The 17,665-nt window shown below is 40.2% G+C and overlaps 1 protein-coding gene across 2 annotated transcripts in view; it reads right to left on the bottom strand.

Moving 5' to 3' along the window:
* Positions 1-209: 209 nt before the first annotated feature.
* Positions 210-17,665, bottom strand: part of ARMC1 (armadillo repeat containing 1) — a 32,433-nt gene continuing 14,977 nt past the window's right edge. For both annotated transcript variants that reach the window (XM_014939651.1, XM_014939650.1), the window contains exons 4-7: positions 6,364-6,553; positions 2,812-2,928; positions 2,655-2,729; positions 210-718 (exon numbers count right to left, since the gene is read on the bottom strand). In XM_014939651.1, coding sequence (XP_014795137.1) covers positions 527-718; positions 2,655-2,729; positions 2,812-2,928; positions 6,364-6,553 — 574 coding nt within the window. In that variant the 3' untranslated portion in view covers positions 210-526. The remainder of the gene's footprint in view (positions 719-2,654; positions 2,730-2,811; positions 2,929-6,363; positions 6,554-17,665) is intronic.

Consider the following 17,665-nt stretch of genomic DNA (forward strand, 5'->3'; position numbering starts at 1 on the left):
TTGGCAAAAATAAAGGCAAAAAAAAAAAGAGGCAGACTATATTTTTCTCTGGACTCAGAATCTAGAAAATTATAAACAAAATAACATCAGCCCAAAGGGATGCAGAAATAAAAAGGGCATTTTTTTTTTTTAATGCACAACTAGAGCTATTAAGAATTTTCTTTCACAGAGGCCCTGAGACTTGAGTTAGATGGATTCTCCCTACCGTGTGTTTCATGTGAAGTTAAACTTAAAGCTCTATACACATAAACATTTGGTATATAACAGTGGACCCATTTTTAAAAAGTGAAGCAATAAAATCTACATGAAAAAGAAAAAGAACAATTTGATTGGAGGCCTCTGTCCTTTGACCCCTGCCCTGTCAGGCTAAACGTCCAATAAAATGTAAAATGCAGCATACATTTGCTTAATCTAAAATTTTTTCGTGATGATTTATTGCAAATTGCACTTGGCAGTTCACCACACCAATGGAAAACTGGCCCCCCTGGTGGTTCACTCACACAGTCTTTTAACACCAAATACCAAGTCACCAGTAGAAAGACCTCGATAGAAAGTTTGCTGCCGTGCTGAGCCAGCTCCCCGCACCTTCTGGGTGGGACCCAACACGAGACACTGCTTTGTCCTGTTCCTTACTAGGGCTTTCATCTTCTGGTAAATATTCAGGTAGATCTGTGTTCTGCTCTACTTCCACTGGAGTATCTTGGAACGGAACCAGCATCTGATAAAACACAACGGATCAAAACTATGTCAGATGTTCTAACTTAAAAGAGTGCATGAAAGTTACACATAGATACACATGATGATAGGAATTGATGTTCATAAAATCATGGAATGTGTTGGAAGGGACCTCTGAAGGTCACCTAGTCCAACCCCCTAGTCTAACCCCCACCTAGTCCAAGTCCCCCAAGCAGGGACATCTTTAAATAGACCAGGTTTCTCTGAAGGTCACCTAGTCCAACCCCCTTGCAACAAGCAGGGGCATCTTTAAATAGATCAGGTTGCTCAAAGTCCCATCCAGCCTGGCCTTAAATGTTTCCAGGATGGGGCCTCCACCACCTCTCTGGGCAACCTGTTCCAGTGTCTCACCACCCTCACAGCAAAGAATTTCTCCCTGAGACCTCATCTCAATCCCCCCTCTTTCAGTTTAAAGCCATTCTCCCTCATCCTATGGCTCCACTCCTTCATAAAGAGTCCCTCCCCATCTCTCATGTGGTCCCTTTAGGGACTGGAAGGGGCTCTAAGGTCTCCCCAGAGCCTTCTCTTCTCCAGGCTGAACAACCCCAACTCTCTCAGCCTGTCCTCACAGCAGAGGGGCTCCAGCCCTCGGAGCATCTTCGTGGCCCTTGTGAGACTCCTCCCCATCCCCCTTTACAGTGAGAATAGAATCATAGAAGAGAGGGGGCCCCCTTTACAGTGAGAATAGAATCATAGAATTGCCCAGGCCGGAAGGGACCTCCAAAGGCCATCTAGTCCGACCTCCCCGCAGTCAGCAGGGACACCCCCAACTAGACCAGGTTGCCCAGGGCCTCGTTGAGCCTCACCTTGAATATCTCCAGGGAAGGGGCCTCAACCACCTCCCTGGGCAACCTGTTCCAGTGCTCCACCACCCTCACAGTAAAGAATTTTCTCCTAATCTCCAACCCAAATCTCCTCCCCTCCAGCTTGAAGCCATTGCCCCTTGTCCTGTCTGCAGGCCTTTCTAAACAGGTTCTCCTCAGCCTTCCTGTAGGCTCCCTTCAGGTACTGGAAGGCTGCTATTAGGTGTCCCTGGAGCCTCCTCTTCTCCAGGCTGAACAACCCCAGCTCCCTCAGCCTGTCCTCGTAGCAGAGGTGCTCCATCCCCCTGATCATCCTTGTGGCCCTCCTCTGGACCTGCTCCATCAGGTCCATGTCCTTCCTCTATTGAGGGCTCCAGACCTGCACACAATACTCCAGGTGAGGTCTCACCAGAGCAGAGTAAAGTGGCAGAATCACCTCTCTGGACCTGCTGGCAACGCATCTTTTGATGCAGCCCAGGATGTGATTGGCCTTCTGGGCTGCAAGTGCCCACTGCCTGCTCATGTCCAGCTTCTCATCCACCAGCACCCTCAAATCCCTTTCCTCAGGGCTGCTTTCTAGTCCCTCATCCCCCAGACTGTAATATAAATGGAACGTACTGTAGAACTGGAATCTACTATGCTTAGAAGATACACAAGAAAAGCTTTGGCTTACCATGGAAGGAAAAATATCAAATAAAGACATAGCACAATTACACATACTGTAATTGTGAAATAAAAACACTTCAGCCAAAAAAACACTGCAGCCAAAAAAAAAAGTTAACTGTGGTCCTTTTCATCTCATTAAGGAAACAATTACAGTATTTTCATCCTTCTTCTGAACATAAAAGTTCTGTAAAACTGTTCTATGGCTACCTGTCCTGCCACAGGATATCCTTTATTCTCATTGTAGCACTCCCAATTACCCATTTTCTCCTGACAGCAGATATTGTTTGTTGTGTGGGTGTCTATTTTTGTCAGTTAGGTTGATGGTTGGACAAGATGATCTTTGAGGTCCCTTCCAACCTAGAAGATTCTGTGATTATGGTCACAGAGGTGCTGGTATTAAAGACACAGCCGAGCTAAAACAATTGATGTTTAGAAAGATGCATATCCTACCTCCTCACCACTTTCACTTTTCACAACTTGCTGTGCCTTCATAACTTTGGTTGATGCTATCGCCGTCGCCAACGCCTACAGGGACAGAGGAAAAAGCAAGAGCTTAGTGTGACAGAAGGCAATAAGGTGAGGATCTGGAGGGTTATGGAGCACTTACCTCTGCTTTTAAGTCTGAGCGAATTCGGACCACACACCTTTGAACGGCCATTTGAAAGGTAAAACTAATAACACCTTTAATTTTCAACAAGGCTTCTTCACAAAGATTCCTCCGAGACTAAAAAACAAACAAAAAGAAAACACCGGCAACTGAAGGACTTGGAGAGGGCTGTGTGTGCCCTACCAATAAATGCTGACTATTTATTGGTAGGAAATTCCTGCATGTCTGAGGGCAGGCAGCATTTTTGTAAAAGAAAAACTAAGACTTACATTTTAGTGCACATATATTAGACTCTCTACAGAGTCTATATAGACTTGCTATAAAGTAAAAGCAAAAAAAAAAAAGAAAAGAAAAAAAATCGCTTACACTTTAGAAGTCAAAGAAGGATGGAATCAACTGTAAATAATTAGAGAAAAAATGCTGAAAAGCAAAGACTGTTTTTTTCTCCGTATGATCAGCTAAACAGTCCCCTCTGGTTAAGCTCTGACTGACTGAAGTGCTCATTGATGAGTAGTTAGTGTTTAAGTTGCTATTTATCAGACACCTTGCCTCCATCCTGACTGAACGCATCAGAGCAGCTGCTGGATCTTTCAGCCCCTTCATCTGCGGCAGCTCACGGACATCGCCGCGCAGCGTAAGCTTAATTCTGATTTCAAAGGGACAATATTTGGTTGATAACACACAGAATGTTGTGTTTAAAGCAAGTGACATCGCCTACTGTGCTGTAACATTACATCGACCTGTACCGGTTACATCTGCTCTACATTATCTTAGAATAATGTTCTTTGGTGGGGTTTTTTTTTCCCCCTTTTAATATTGGCACAAGATGGTTATAACACAAAGGATTAAAATACTGCTCGTAGAGAAGGGGAAAAAAGAAAATGTAATGCTCTACCAGAAATAAACTGACAACCTTACACATCTTCAAAATAATGAAGTAATTTATCTTTTACTGCAAGTTTCTGCAAGGTTTGAAATAAAAAGCTATTTCAACGCATATTTATATTAGTCGGTTCAAAATAATGAAGTGATTTATCTTTTACTGCAAGTTTCTGCAAGTTTTTTCAAAGCTATTTCAACGCATATTTATATTAGTCATTAAATAATTACTGGTCAGTACTTGGGATAGTTTAATGCACAACAAGCAAATTAAATTCTTTTAATATCTGGAAGAACTAAACATAGCAGGTTTGGGGATTTTTTTAGCAGTTTACCATATATATTGAAACAGTTCACTTGTCTAAGTTTATGTATTGAATAATTAACATTTTTGACAGTTCAAAAAAGAACATTGCTGGATTGGCTACATTTCTCATAAACAGGTAATATTTGATGCAAAGATGATAGTGAGTGCATGACTGAAAGTCAAAACTATCTTTGGACACAAGAAGCAACACATTTGCAGCTTATTAGCCTAAATAAATAATTTATGCTCAGAAATCATATATCTCAGAGCATATATTAGTCATTAAATAATAACTGGTCAGTACTTGGGATAGTTTCATGCACAACAAGCAAATTAAATTCTTTTAATATCTGGAAGAACTAAACATAGCAGGTTTGGGGATTTTTTTAGCAGTTTACCATATATATTGAAACAGTTCACTTGTCTAAGTTTAGCAATTCTGTGACAGAATTTGACTTTTTACTCTGAGATCCCAGGTTAAGCCACAGGCACCTCTGTTTAATACGAAGCTTTCAGTCATCAGAAAATTAGATTTTAAAATAAAAACAACTGACCCCACACTGAACAACTAACCTTTACCCCCTCCCTTCCTGAATTAATCAATATCTACTATTTGAGGTTTCAAAATCCACAAGCGTTTGTAGGATTTGCAATCATTCCTAACAGCAGCTTCTTGTTTCACATTTTAGATTTAGATGCTAAAACACAGGTGAACTGAGAACACAGCCCTGGCTTTACTTATTATGTCTTTTATCACTCCTACGTGCCACCATTCTTTGCTAGTTAAGTTGGGAATAAACTGTTGAATGAAACTAAGCTACTTTTGTTGTTCACATCCTTCGTCGTTCTCCCAGTCCCAGCTTATCCTGACATTTAAAAAGAACATTATAAGGAGGTTTAGGTGCTGGGTGGGCACCTGGAGTATCACTGACATTTCTTTAATCACCTGGTGAAACAAGGAGCTACGGACACGAGGACATGAGCCCATCTCCAGCCAGCACAGAGTCAGATTTTTCTTTTCTTCAACAACAAGCTAAGAAAACACACTGGCATGTTCTAGGCAACTACAGGAGCCTGTGGTTCTGCTCTCTGGAGCTGAATATCTAAATATCCTATACTTTGAGAACACCTTTGCCTCAGAATTTAAGAGAGAAACTCCACAAATCTCCCTAAAGTTCTGAAGAACACAAAGAAAACACTTTTAAGATAGAATCTATCCAAAATACCTAAACTCACGAAGTAGAAGTGGCTTAGATTTCTTGCTTGGAGACACCTGTGAACAAACAAATCAACTACAAGCTTAAAACCAAAGCAAAACAACCCAAACTTAAGTGGAGACAAGCAATAGGACTGAATTAGAAAAAAACTTCAGAGCACAAAAGCCAATGGTGTTGACAAAGCGCTGCCTTTCCAGCCAGAGCAAGTGCTGGAAGGACAGAACTGTAAAAAATATTTACTTTGTACAAAGTGAGCTAGAGCAGCATGTTATTTCTAAAGGAATTAACCAGGGTCTTAGGAAAGCAGTAGGACGGGTGTGCTGTTGATAAACCGGGCCCGTGGACACACTTACTTGGCAAAACGTAAAGCAACAAAGGCAAAGGATCAGGTTTGATCATTTAAAACGGGTACAAAACTGAAGATACAGAGTCCGGAGGGCACTTGTGGATAACGTTGCTTAAACAGTCTACATGCTGTTTGGCAGCCGTAAAAAGGCAAACATGGCCCTGGGGTGTTATCTACAGGGGTATGGTAGATAAATCCGTAGAAGTTATTCTGACATTACATAAAGACTCAGTGAGACCTCATTAACTCAAAATGCCATTCTGGTCACCCCAGTAGAAAAAGATCTCGCAGACAATGAAAAGATGTAGCAAAAAAGCAGCTCAAAGAAAAGACAGAGTTTCTAAATTAAGAGTAATTAAAAAAAAAAAAAAACACAACAACAAAAAAACCCCAAAACAAACAACAAAACAGTGTCTGAAATCTCTCCTAACTAAAAGGAAACGTGTTTTCTTTTAGTTTAACATACCGATACAAACCACCAGATAGCCTTAAGTGAAACTGCTGAATGCACCTTTCTTGAAAAAGGAAAGAAAATTTGGAGAGGTGGAAACACAATAGTTTTGTTTTTTTTAGAGTAATTAGAATACTATCAAAGAAACTACCTTAAAACATCTTCTTTAGATATTCTGAGTAAGCTCAATTTATGCCAGATTTTATACGTATCTTGCGATTCAAAATCGGATTCACAGAAATTGCCAACAAACGATGACGCCACACAAGTAGCCTGAATACAGTATTTTTGTGGGCAAAATACCTCTCAGTACAGCATCCCTTATTCACAAAAATGCTGCAGGTTTCCTTACCGAATCATCGAGGCCATCTATATGCAGCACCACCGTCTTGGCGCGCTTATTTGTGCTGCCAAGGAAAAACTGAGCTTTCCGCCGCCGATAATTCATCTCATTCACATTGTCCATGTCTGACATGTTGGAAGACTGAAGGATATCATAGACTTCAGAAGCTAAAAGTTTAGTCTCCCCTGGTGTGGTGGTCCTTAAAGGAAAAAACAAAAAAAAAAAAGAAAAGGAATTAAAATTTGTAAATATTTGCTTTGACATTAGAACTCCGAAGGGCTGCTGATTATGTCCTTGCAATTGGAATACTCCACATGCTGTGGAAATACAATTACAGAGTCAACACATAGGAAATATTTTTCTTAATTTCTCCTCTCCCCTTTTAAAATGTTTGCTTTCTCATGCCCTAATTTTTATATCAATCTGAAACCACTCTGCGTTCTCAAATGCCACAAATACAGTTTACATCAGTCTGACAACCAAACCCACAGTAATAGATGCTCAGTGCATCGTTGTTACTGTGCTCGTGTTGGGCTTTTTTTTAATACCAAAGATTTCCAACTGCCTCGTGATACATTCCCTTTCCTTCTTTCCTTGCCCCACAACAAAACCAATTTCTTTGTAGAACTGTTTCCAAACGTTTTCTTCTCCAAAATTACTAAGCAAAGCAGAATCCCACATATTCTTAAAAAATCCAGAGGTTATTTCTGATTAGACTAAAATTCATGGTATGAACTATATGCTAGCATTATTTTTAGATAGCAAAAAATGTAGATAATGGCCCGAACATATATTAATTTCTCATGATTAATTAAAACTAATTTTAATAAGGTACTAATATAAATCTGTTGTCCAAATTCAGCCCTGCTTTAATTGCTCCAATGATTTAAAGCGCTGTGCAGAAACAAAATTATTACCGCATCGACTCGCAATTAATCTTAAAATGATGAATGACAGCTTTGCTGCTTTGTTTAGCAAACACTGAGGAAGTAACAAGTACCTTTAGATATTATTTTTTTCTATTTGACTTCCTTAAATACCATATATTGAACACATTTTCCATCCTACCATATGGACCAGAAAGAACAATGAAGCCAACACGTCAGGAGTTCTCAAATTATGGGGGTCTCAGGTAGCCTCCCCCTCCCCAACTTCTCTGCACCTTGTTTTGAACAGCACCCATTTGGAGGGGAAAACGTGCAGTTTTGGGATCATTCAGTACACCGACAGCATTCAAAGAAAAAAAGAAAAGAAAAAGGAGTAGTAAGCAAACAACCAAGACCTAAAAAAGCAAAGCATTTCAGCGTATGTTCAGTTTTCCATACAGGCTTATGTTCTGCTTTCCTACAGTGGAAAAAAAAAACCAAAAAACTTATGTTAATTCATAGAAAGAAGCGCTGGCAACTCACAAAGATTTCAACTTCAACCTTCCATAATTTATTAGATAAAGTAATAGAATAGATGACAAAGCCGTGCAAGCTAATGTCTTGAGGTAGTAATAAATTAGCTCGTGCAGAAGTGACACCTTATCCAGACACTAAAAAATTTACCCACCTGTTAGTTTTGGCAAATTCTTTCAAAAACATCAAAAATCCTGTCCATATCGAATGATTTACAATAGAGGATCTTTTTAAATTATTTTAAAAAATTTTTGCTAAGTTGAAATATACATAACTAAACACACTATTGAAAATGTCACTATCCCACCTACAGGTAAGAGGTTTTGCTTGAATACAAGTGTAGTATTGCATCCCAGAGTTAAAAGAAATTAAGAAAGATAAATGAGAAATAAAATATACTTAATATTAGCCATAATATACATATGCATATACAGACATATGCAAAGAGAATTTAAAGTTCATTCAAAATGAACAGTTCAAAAATATGTCAGTAAATATATATAGGCAAGTACCCAAAAGTAAAAAATCTGTCTCATTCAAAACAAACAGTTCAAAAATATGTCAGTAAATATAAAATAGGCAAGTACCCAAAAGTAAAAAATCTGTAACAGTGATTTTCATACATGTTTTGTGCTCCCAACATTAGTGTTGGGATAGTTCTTGGAAAACTAATGACCTAAGATTAACTGAACTATTGAAACAACCTGTTGTTTCAAAAACACAAATTAAAATCTGCTCTTATTTGATAAAAGTATTCTAAGACATTCCTGGAACAAATCTATACAGGTAAATGTTACGTGGATGCACACACACGCTGAAACAAGCCACTCAGGTAATTACCTGTATTTTTCCAAACAGAGGATTACTACTATCTGCCACTTAGAGATAGTAACTCTCACTACTCCTCTTACATGGAAAAAAAATAAAATCCCAAGCACAAGATTTTAATCTAAAAAGATAATTTCTTGCAAAAAACTCACTGTGTAATAACAAGCAGCGTGAAACTCAAGACACTACACGGGCAAGAACAGATGTCAGATCAAAATATCAGACTGCAAAACAATCCCCAATAAAGGTATAAACCAGCTTTATTCTGCAGTAAAACAGTCCTGCACTTTCAATAACTTGGTTAAAACAAAGATACACAAAATTCCACACACAGCTTTCTGCAATTTTTAGCGTAGTGGTAAAATGAGCAAACACAAGTCTCGCGTTAATCTGTTATTCTTTTATTTAAGTAATTTACACAACAGCGATTAAAAAAGAGTAGAAACCTTAATGGCAGACTAGATCTAAGGAAGAAGTTTTTTACAATGAGGGTGGGGGAACACTGGCACAGGTTTCCCAGAAAGGTGGCAGATGCCCCATTCCTGGAAACATTCAAGGTCAGGTTGGACGGGGCTCTGAGCAACCTGATCTAGTTGAAGATAGCCCTGCTCATGGCTCAGAGGTTGGACTAGATGACCTTTAAAGGTCCCTTCCAACTCAAACTATTCTATGATTCTATGATGATTCCAGGATCTTTAAGGAAAAAAAAATATCTAGCAGTATGTTAAACCCTTGCTATTGGAAAACCAAGATGATGTTCAACACTGACTCTTTCTTTATACAAAAATATAAATACAACAAAACTACATGTAAAATTAACACATAGTAGAAGAATGGAAGTTTTTTTTAAACTGTGGTTTTGTTGCCCGAAATGAGAAAAAATTGCAACCTCAGGAGAAGAAGGTTCTGAGGGCACTGGCCCTGCAGGTCAGCAGTTTCAGACACTGCTGCTCACAACTGTCCAACCCACCAGAGCAGCAGGAGGGACCTCTTCCTCATCCTTCTGCCACCTCTATTCCCACTTGAGTATAGCACTTTATTCACCACTAAAGGTGCAAGTACCTACTATAAAGTCATACATGGATTGAGAACAACCCATCATTGGAAGAACCTCCCCAGAGACATGGCAGGGTCCCCTCATTGCTGGAGGTTTTCAAGATGCTACTGGATATGGTGCTGGATAATCTCATCTTAAGTTCCCTTTCCCAGAAAAGGCTGGATCAGATGATCTCTGGAGGTCCCTTCCAGCCTGGGTTGTTCTACAATTCCATGAGTAGTGTTCTGCCACCCTGGTAGGGAAATGGTAGTCTCTAGTCAGAGCAGAGTAACTGTTGGTAAGAGTTGGTTGCCATCTCTTTCAGAGGTGGCAACATCTTACATTACTTCAGCAAAATTCAGACGATGCCTGTCAGAAACCCAAACCTACACTATAAAGTCATATATGGATGGAGAACAACCCATCACTGGAAGAACCTCCCCAGGGACATGGCAGGGTCCCCTCATTGCTGGAGGTTTTCAAGATGCTACTGGATATGGTGCTGGATAATCTCATCTTAAGTTCCCTTTCCCAGAAAAGGCTGGATCAGATGATCTCTGGAGGTCCCTTCCAGCCTGGGTTGTTCTACAATTCCATGAGTAGTGTTCTGCCACCCTGGTAGGGAAATGGTAGTCTCTAGTCAGAGCAGAGTAACTGTTGGTAAGAGTTGGTTGCCATCTCTTTCAGAGGTGGCAACATCTTACATTACTTCAGCAAAATTCAGACGATGCCTGTCAGAAACCCAAACCTTTCATTTTCACTGTCTTCTTGAATCCCTGTCATCCTAGATTGCTGCCTATCCATCCATTACATTCACCCAAGGCTGGCTGCATAAGCAACAGAAACACAGAATCCAAGTGACATGTGCTGTATCTGTCGGAAGAGGATACAAGAAACAGTTCTCATTCTCTTCACAATTAAAAATAACTTTGTAAACATGCCTCAAGTGCTGCAGAAGCTTAATTAGCATAACAAAGACATTATAAGAAGTTTTAGCTAAACTTAAAGGACACGAAAATTCCTGGCTACAATTCCAAAGATGTATGTGATGTGGGTTTAAGGTTGCATGCCTGGAAAGAACGTGTGACAGTAAATAGCATTATGGCTGTACAACCAGCACGTGACTTCAGTATAAACACAGCACCATAAATCATAATAGAAGGGCCCCAACAACCTGCCCAGCGTAGCTGCATCCGATATCAAAGTAACACAGAAAGTTATGTTTCTTCCTTTAGAAAAGCACAAAGGCTGAGAAAGACCAATATATTTTTGGAGAAAGTCAAGATATAAATCTGTTCATAAATACACTGGTTTTATACATCATAGAATGGTTTGGGTTGGAAGGGACCTTAGAGATCATCCAGTTCCAACCCCCTGCCCTGGGCAGGGACACCTCCCACCAGACCAGGTTGCTCCAAGCCCCATCCAGCCTGGCCTTGAACCCCTCCAGGGATGGGGCAGCCACAGCTTCTCTGGGCAACCTCTTCCAGGCTCTCACCACCCTCACAGCAAAGATTTTCTGAGATCTCATCTAAATCTCCCCTCTTTCAGTTTAAAACCATTCCCCCTCATCATATGGCTCCCCTCCCTGTGAAGCAGTGAAGGAAAGATTAACCCAACCCACAAAACTAAGGCAATGGCTCTCAGCCTTTTGAAGTCATTTCAGGTAAAATTTCCTGTACTGACATCTCAAGGAGTTTATATGCTAATGGAAAAAACAGTACCTGAAAGCCCAACTTGAAAAACAAACCAACCCAAACCCAAACCACAAAACCCACACAATTCAAATACAACAAAATAAAGAGTTTGAAGAATAAAAATGTCTTATCCAAGTTAAGGCTCAGATATTTAGCAAGACATCAGCTGAATCCCACACTAAATAACCTACTCATAAATTAAAATGAAAAACAACTCTCAGATTTAACTTACAGACTTATCTCTGAAAAATCCTAGGCAAGTCAGTGAATGTAACAAAGGACTGGATGCATCACTTTTTCTTCAAAACTCTAGTTTGAGAGATTCCATTTCTAGAATGACCTAAGCACCTTTCTCAAAAAGCTTGAAAAATCTGATGATCACATAGAAATAGATGTTTTCACTCGATCCCAACCCTTTTCATACATGCAAGTACTGCCCCTGTAAGGCAGAACTAATATTTTTCCCTAGGATCCTAAGTAGTGGTATTTTTAACCATCATTTTATTTCCATAATGAACCTCATTCATTGCAATAAACACAGTATCCCATATGACATGAAAATACAAGTAAGAACGTAATGGACTGGCATGAATTCTATCTAAATACGTTGTTGGGTAAACACAGCTGTATTAGAAACCTCAAAGCATACACTTTGTAGAGATTTACCATTGATTTAATTATGGTTTAAAAAGGATAACAAATTTATATTCATGTCAACTATGCCTTAAGACACTTGGTGCTTTTGTTTCCAGGTGACCAACTTCATTCAGAGCTCATCCTTCCTATATTTAAAGATAAAACTTGTCTCTAGCAATAACTAAAGGGAGCAGTAAGCTGCACAGAATTGCTACATTCTGTAAAGGAGGGTGGGAAATCACTAATCCTTGATTCTAGAAGTGAGACACAGTGATTGACATAGTTTTGATGAAAACTTTGAGCATGAATGACAAGCCTAAAGAAAGAGCACGGTATTAAGAGAAAAAGCAATCTGCTTCGAGACAGTTATCTGATCTGGCTGTTTTTCTGGCTGTTCTGCTCCAGTGCCAGGGCAAGATTCTTGCGTATCTCCAAGAACGTTGCTCTTTCTTGTGAGCTTTTGGTGCCTCCCGTGACACGGTGGTGCTCACAAGCAGATGGCTGCTCTCCTGACTCACTTCCAGGGAACGGGGCAAGTCATTTGGAAACAACATGAAAAAGAGCATTATTTCAGCGCACGCTTTCTCACAGCCCTGTTACCACCCTACCCATTCCAGTGCCCCTCACCTCCCTCTAGCACCAGAAGATCCAGGAAAGACCCGATAACACTATACAGCAGCTGACTTCTTTTCTTAAAGGAAAGAAGACAAAATCCTCAAGAATACAGACAGCAGGATCCTTATGTTGGCCAACGACTACATTATCAAGCGTAGCAGTGGATTAACAATAGGAAAAATAATTCACAGGCATAGAATAGGAAAAATAATAGAACCTGTAGGGCTGGGCAAGTTTGAAGTGAAAGGCTGAGGGACTTGGGTCTTTTTAGTCTGGAGAAGAGAAGTTTGAGGGGGAATCTGATCAACACCTATAAATACTTAAAGGGTGGGTGTCAGGAGGATGGGGCCGGTCTTTTTCCAGTGGTGCCCAGGGACAGGACAAGAGGAAATGAGCACAAACTTGAATATCAGAAGTTCCACTTAAACATGAGGAGGAACTTCTTTCCTGTGAGGGTGGCAGAGCCCTGGAAGAGGCTTCCCAGAGAGGTGGTGGAGTATCTGTCTCTGGAGACATTCCAAACCCACCTGGACACATTCTTGTGCAACCTGCTCTAGGTGGACCTGCTTTGCCAGGGGGTTGGACTAGATGATCTCCAGAGGTCCCTTCCAACCCCGTATCACTCTGTGATTCTGTGTGAACAAGAAAAACAATAGAACCTGTAGGACAAGTTCAAAGTGACACACTGAATGTCCAAATCAAACCCCAAGCAGCTAGACCGCTCCATGAATCCACCTACAGCCTGAGCATGGCTGTGTTATGTGACTGCACTCCAACGGTACCAACCATGTGCCAGCTCCACGTCACCTTTATTTACTCCAAGGCTGTGGCACCATGGAAACAAGGCAAGGTCAGACATACTTTCCTAGAACGCTTGCTAAACCTGCAAGACGCCTGCCGCTTGGCAAGTCTTCCAGACTCTACTCACGCTGCTGGCTGTGACAATTTGATCAGGAGACACTAAACGAAGAAAAGTTTGGAACAGAACAACGTCAGACCTGATGTCTTGAAATTGGTTTTGTGCTAAACAAGAGGTACTTCACTGAAATGAGGAGGGAGGATTGGATTTCTCAGTGCCGCTTCCAACTCAATTTAAGTCATACACCGACTGACCCTGGAAATTTAGAGAAACCCCATGTAAATGCTGAGATGTTCTGAAGACTGCTGAAACACAAGAAAAAGGCTAAATACTAAACATAAGTTGTAAATCTGACTAAAATCATAGTATAATCCCATTAACTGATATAAAAATCAGTGACTGTGATATAATCTTAAACATTTAGCAAACTGAGTAATTACCCCTGCTTAGAACATTTCCCTGATTCATTCTATTGTCCTCTGATCACAAGAAGAGAACCAACTTTGAAGAATGGGATAACAGATTTGAACATATGCCATATGTTTAACCCAGCTATTCATCCAATTTTGTTTAACTCTTGCTATTTATATGCTAAATGGAAGATCAACTTTTGATCTTCCACAGCTTGGTATCTACCATATGGACATATTCTCCATCTCAAAAAAAAAAAAAAAAATTAAAAAAAAAAAATCCAGGCCTGTTACTCAACTAAACTCGAAAGGCTTCAGAATAGCATTTGCTAGACAAGAGTCTGCACAACAGACACAAACTCCACGTTGAATTTCACAGTAGCTAGTTCCAACATCTTGCCTGTTAATGAACAGTAATCATTTAATGGACTTATGTGGCAGAAATTTTATTTGTTATGTGGCTTCAACAAATTGCATTAAGGTTAAAAAAAAAAAACAAAACAAAAAGTGCAACAACTCTTTCTGGTCCTTTCTGGTGGAAGATACCAAATATTGACACTAAAAAGCCAGCCCATGCTGGTAATGAAGATCTCAAATACTGACACTAAAAAGCCAGCCCATGCTGGTAATAATGCTGTAGTGACCAGTTATAGGTATTGGTACAACTGGAATTAGGCTTTGTACTAAGTATTTTATGAATATCTTGAAGGAAGCCAAATATCACTTCTTGTATTACCACTGCTGGAATTAGGCTTTGTACTAAGCATTTTATGGAAGCCAAATATCACTTCTTGTATTACCAACATGCTAAAAGCCTTAAGTATATTATATACTATCATCATACAATATGATAATCTAGAAAGTCCTTTTACATCTTTAAATAAAGCCAGTGTTAGCAGCTTCACTGCTAGCCAATGGGACAGCAGAGTCATGCAAAATCAGGCTGGAGTATACACCAAGGCTCAAAAAAAAATAAAATGTGTATGAACTTGATGATTTACTGTTTAATTACAGAATGTGCTAACTATTTTCATTTGTTCCAAGTTATTGCACAGGGCTTCCTACCTGCAAAATTAAACGGAAATCTTGCTGAAAAAGACATTGTAGCATGTACTGCAAAAAACCAAAGTATAAAAACACATTCTTGAATAGAAATACACCTAATTCAGAATAACATACTCACTTTGCATTAGATGTTGCAGAGGAAAATACACTTTGTCTGAAATAACAGCTCCATTTAGAAACTGCCAGGGAAGAATGTTTCATCACTAACATTTCTGAGGCATTTCCTTTTGTGGATCTTACTGCCTCTAATACAATCCAGACACGGTTTAATAGAAAAAAAAATATCTATTTTATAAAAAAACAGAGACAATTATCACCTGTGGACAAGCTCACTGTAACCCAAAAGCAGACATATCATACTGGCAAGGGAAGATGGCAAACCTCCCAGTGCAAAGTATCTTTTCTCTTTTCATAGATAAATGGCTCCAGCCTACAACACTGTCAATCCACACCTGCAGTAAGTATTAAATACTTCCCAACACAACTTGCTACTTTAATTTCAAACCATCTTAAGCTTTCTTTGTTCTTTATTTTAGTAAGCTGTCAGAAAAAAGTCAGCATATCAAAGAAATTAACGCAGCACTTCTAAACTCAATAGTAACCAGTGAAGGTCACTCCGTATTCCTAAAATGTTTTCAACACCAGCTGATGCCAAGGTTTTTTTGAGTGTTAAGGGCACCCTCTGTTGCCACTGTTATTCCTGATTCTTCTGCCAATCCGCTTAAACCTCCTCCCTCCCATCTCAGTACTGAACCCCACCACGAAAAGAGAAGACTTGCCTTCTGGCACACCATGTCAGGCAGGCCTTGAAGCTCTGAGTTCAGCAAAATAATGGTTTTTTTCTCCTATCCTTCAGTAAGCATTTAGTTCCACACCAATTCAGGTTCTGTTCTTTATAACGTACCAGAACATTGTACCACACTCTGTAAACCATTTCATTTTTATATTCATAGAATCATAGAATGGTTCGGGTTAGAAGGGACCTTAAAGATCATTGAGTTCCACCCCCCTGCCCTGGGCAGGGACACCTCCCACCAGACCAGGTTGCTCCAAGCCCCATCCAGCCTGGCCTTGAACCCCTCCAGGGATGGGGCAGCCACGGCTTCTCTGGGCAACCTGTATCAGTGCCTCACCACCCTCACAGCAAAGAATTTCTTCCTGAGATCTCACCTAAATCTCCTCTCTTTCTGTTTTAAACGGTTCCCTCTCATCCTATTGTTCCCCTCCCTGATCAAGAGTCCCTCCCCATCTCTCCTGGAGCCCCTTTAGGGACTGGAAGGAGCTCTAAGGTCTCCCTGGAGCCTTCTCGTCTCCAGGCTGATCATCTCCAACTCTCTCTGCCTGTCTTCACCTTCAGAGGACAGGTGCTCTGGCCCTCATAGTATTTCTCAGAGTCTCATACTTGTTTAATATAAAGTCGACAAGAAAAAATAGGAAGTAAAACCACCTTAACCTTACACTGCTTTCTAAAACACTTAACCCCCTGCTCCAGCCAGAAGAAACAGGCTAAGACTGAACACAAAAGGCCTTCAACTATATCCGTTCTTACCAGAGTTATTTTATACTTTTTTATTCAGTGTTTCAACGTTGGTTTGTTTTATTGGTTTTCTTTTTCATTCTGCAATACTCGTAACAACATTCCTTGCCTATAGTGAAAAGCTACTAATTCACTTTCTAACTTCCCAAGTGATTTCTTCACATTTAAATACAAAACACTCAAAGCACTTACGATTGTGGCCCTTCCTCTGCCACAAACAGCAACACCACAATAATGCATATTCACTCAGTAAGAGGTAATGAAAATGCTTTTTCCAGGTTTAGGAACCTATAATTTGGTAACATATGGCTTTTTAGATATTGTACATAAACCATCACTGTAGAACTGAGGCACTTCAATGGTTTGGTAACAGGGCATGAAGCTTGTGCTACCTGTCATATTCTTAAGCCAGTCTTTGTAAACCAGCTGAAGGCCAGGATTTTGAAGAACTTGCAGGTTGTCTCCAAATCTCACATTATGTAAACGACCACTTAAAAACACTGCATAAATGATTACTTAATTTTTTGCCTCACTATTTGTCCATTAGTTAACTTGGAATTCACAGAATCACAGAACGGTATCGGGTTGGAAGGGACCTCTGGAGACCATCTAGTGATATTGACTTGGAAGGGATCTCTGGAGACCATCTAGTCCAACCTGCCTGCCAAAGCAGGTCCACCTAGAGCAGGTTGCACAGGAATGTGCAACTAATTCACTAAATAACAAGAAAACGAAATTTTTATATTGAAGAAAAGAGATGAGAGCATCTGTTGAAATGCAAGAACTGCCATGTCAGAGATGGATCAATAATCATAGAATTGCCTGGGTTGGAAGGGACCTTTCAGATCATCGAGTCCAACCATCATCCTAACACTGACACAAACCATCACTAACCCATATCTCTAAGCACTATGTCCAACCGTCTTTTGAATACTTCCAAGGATGGTGCCTCCACCACTTCCCTGGGCAGCCTGTTCCAATGCTTAATAATCCTTTTGGTGTAGAAGTATTTCCTAATCTCCAATCTGAACCTCCCCTGGTGCAACTTGAGGCCACTTCCTCTTGTCCTATTGCCTGTGACTTGGGAGAAGGGACCGACCCCAGAAAGCACTGCATTAACTGAAAGGATTGCACAAAAACCAGTAACAGAAGTAGCTGGTCCACTCTTCCACTGAGTGTGTGCATGTATTGAACTGGGGCACTAAAAGCCAGTCCATTGAACCAGTAC

The sequence above is a fragment of the Calidris pugnax genome, unplaced genomic scaffold, assembly GCF_001431845.1.
Source record: "Calidris pugnax isolate Ruff unplaced genomic scaffold, ASM143184v1 scaffold5, whole genome shotgun sequence".
Taxonomy (NCBI): domain Eukaryota; kingdom Metazoa; phylum Chordata; class Aves; order Charadriiformes; family Scolopacidae; genus Calidris; species Calidris pugnax.